The sequence below is a fragment of the Pygoscelis adeliae genome, unplaced genomic scaffold (assembly GCF_000699105.1).
Source record: "Pygoscelis adeliae isolate BGI_AS28 unplaced genomic scaffold, ASM69910v1 Scaffold21, whole genome shotgun sequence".
NCBI lineage: Eukaryota > Metazoa > Chordata > Aves > Sphenisciformes > Spheniscidae > Pygoscelis > Pygoscelis adeliae.
The window spans coordinates 9,451,429-9,453,218 of NW_008824243.1; the positions used below are offsets into that span (position 1 = coordinate 9,451,429).

General features: G+C 49.2%; 1 protein-coding gene across 1 annotated transcript in view; it reads left to right on the plus strand.

Annotated features, from left to right (window-relative positions):
• The first annotated feature begins 704 nt into the window (after positions 1-704).
• Positions 705-1,790, plus strand: part of AGBL1 (ATP/GTP binding protein-like 1) — a 369,489-nt gene continuing 368,403 nt past the window's right edge. Inside the window, 2 exon segments of the mRNA XM_009335232.1 lie at positions 705-837; positions 911-1,074. Coding sequence (XP_009333507.1) covers positions 705-837; positions 911-1,074 — 297 coding nt within the window.

Sequence of the window (1,790 nt, forward strand, 5' to 3'; positions counted from 1 at the left end):
CGGACAGGGGGGAAAAAAGGCTCATTTGGAAAGAAGAAGGTTTGCCACATAACGGGAGAGCAGCGGGAGGAGCACGGGTAACAATACCGCTCTGGTCCCCACGCGTGTTTTCCAACCGGCGCCCCGGGTGACCGAGGAGCTGGCCTGCGGCGTAATTTCACCGCGAGCGGCCGTACCTCCCCTGGGGTACGTGTAGCGCTTCAGCTACCAGAAAAAAGAAGCTGAAAGCCTTTTTTTTCGTTTCAGTGCTAACACGGCATCAAAACCACACAGTCAGCTTGCAAGTTCTGGACCAGCGTGGGAGCACTGCAGCAGCCCAGGCTGCCCTGGGAATCTGTGCACGCAGATTTTGGATACATGGAGGAGGCAGGGAAGAGGTGTTCCTTATCGTCTCCCACAACCCCATTTCTCCATTTACTCCCTATACTCACTCACAAGTGTTCAGTAATGCGATCCAAGTGAAAAACTAAAGGTTCTATTAAGCGTATCTCCCCAGATAATAGCTGGATGGAAATATCTAGGTCCAACGTGTGCCGAACCTTCTGCACACTCAGGGGTGGACTATTTAAGGGCTGCTCCTTCTGACCTAGTAAAGGAAACCTCTCCAAGTTTCCCACTGAAGTAACTGCCGCTGCTTGTCCTTGCTTCCCAGCGATGACTCCTATGAAGTGCTGCCTGCACGGCCATTTTCACGTGGTGCGGGCATGGGAGGAGGTGGAAGGTGGCTGCTATGGGGATATATTGAAGCAAAAATCCCAATAAATACAAAATACAGTCCCTTCTTCTGTTCCGAGGTTGAAACAGAAGATCAGCTACAGCTGGCAGAGGCTGTGTATGGTAAATAACAAAGTACAATGAAGATGTTGAGCTGTATCAAATTCCTGTTTCTTTTGGATCTGTGTTGTTGCAGGTCATTGCAGTTTAACTCTTAGAGCGCTGCTGTATTCCCAGCTACAAGCACAGCTCCTCTTGAAAAGCCTGCAGATTGTCCCGGGGCCTGTTAATGACTTTAATGAGCTGCTCAGGAAGACGACAGGGATTCGTGCAAGAGGTGGCTGTGGTGGCATCCTGAATGTACCTGTTAAACAACAACAACATCATGAAGGACAAAATTGATTTTCCCTTTTACTGCTGTGTTCCACCCAGCTGCTCCGGAGTATGAAAGAGCTGTGGAGCAAAGTAGGGTCACGTTTCTTAATACCGAAGTACTTTCAGAGCGCTACTACAAAAGCAAAATCCTGTCCCAGCAAGCTGTGTGTGTGAACCCAGCCTGTCTTCTGCAACCTGGCAGGGAGAATTTCTAGCAGCTGCTGGTCATAGGGACCTACAAAGCTCAGAAGAGCCCCCTGTAAAGCTCTACCTGAAAAGGTGCTTCTAAGACACAGTGCCTAATCTCCCACCCACCAGCTTTCTAGCTGTGTAACACTCTCACTCATTCCTCCATCTCTGGCAAAGCTAAACAGAGGGCAGTCCCAGCAAACACTGCAGGAAACATCCTGTGCTGTGGTAGTGCACGCATCTGGTGTTAAGATGCTCAAGGAGATAGGGTTAGGAGAATAGCTTTTGTTCCAAGGGAGCAACAGAAGGCCAGATACGGCAGTGAAGGGCACACCACACACACAGACTGGCAACTAGCTCCTCACCGTGAAGGAGAAGCTGAGCCAGACATCTGAGAAGGCAGGGGGAAGCACAATGGGAATGCTTAATAGCGAAGGAAAAAACCTTGGCAGACATTTTAAAATGTTTTTAGACCTCTTTTTAAAGAAGATTTAAGAACTAGGTGTGTGTAG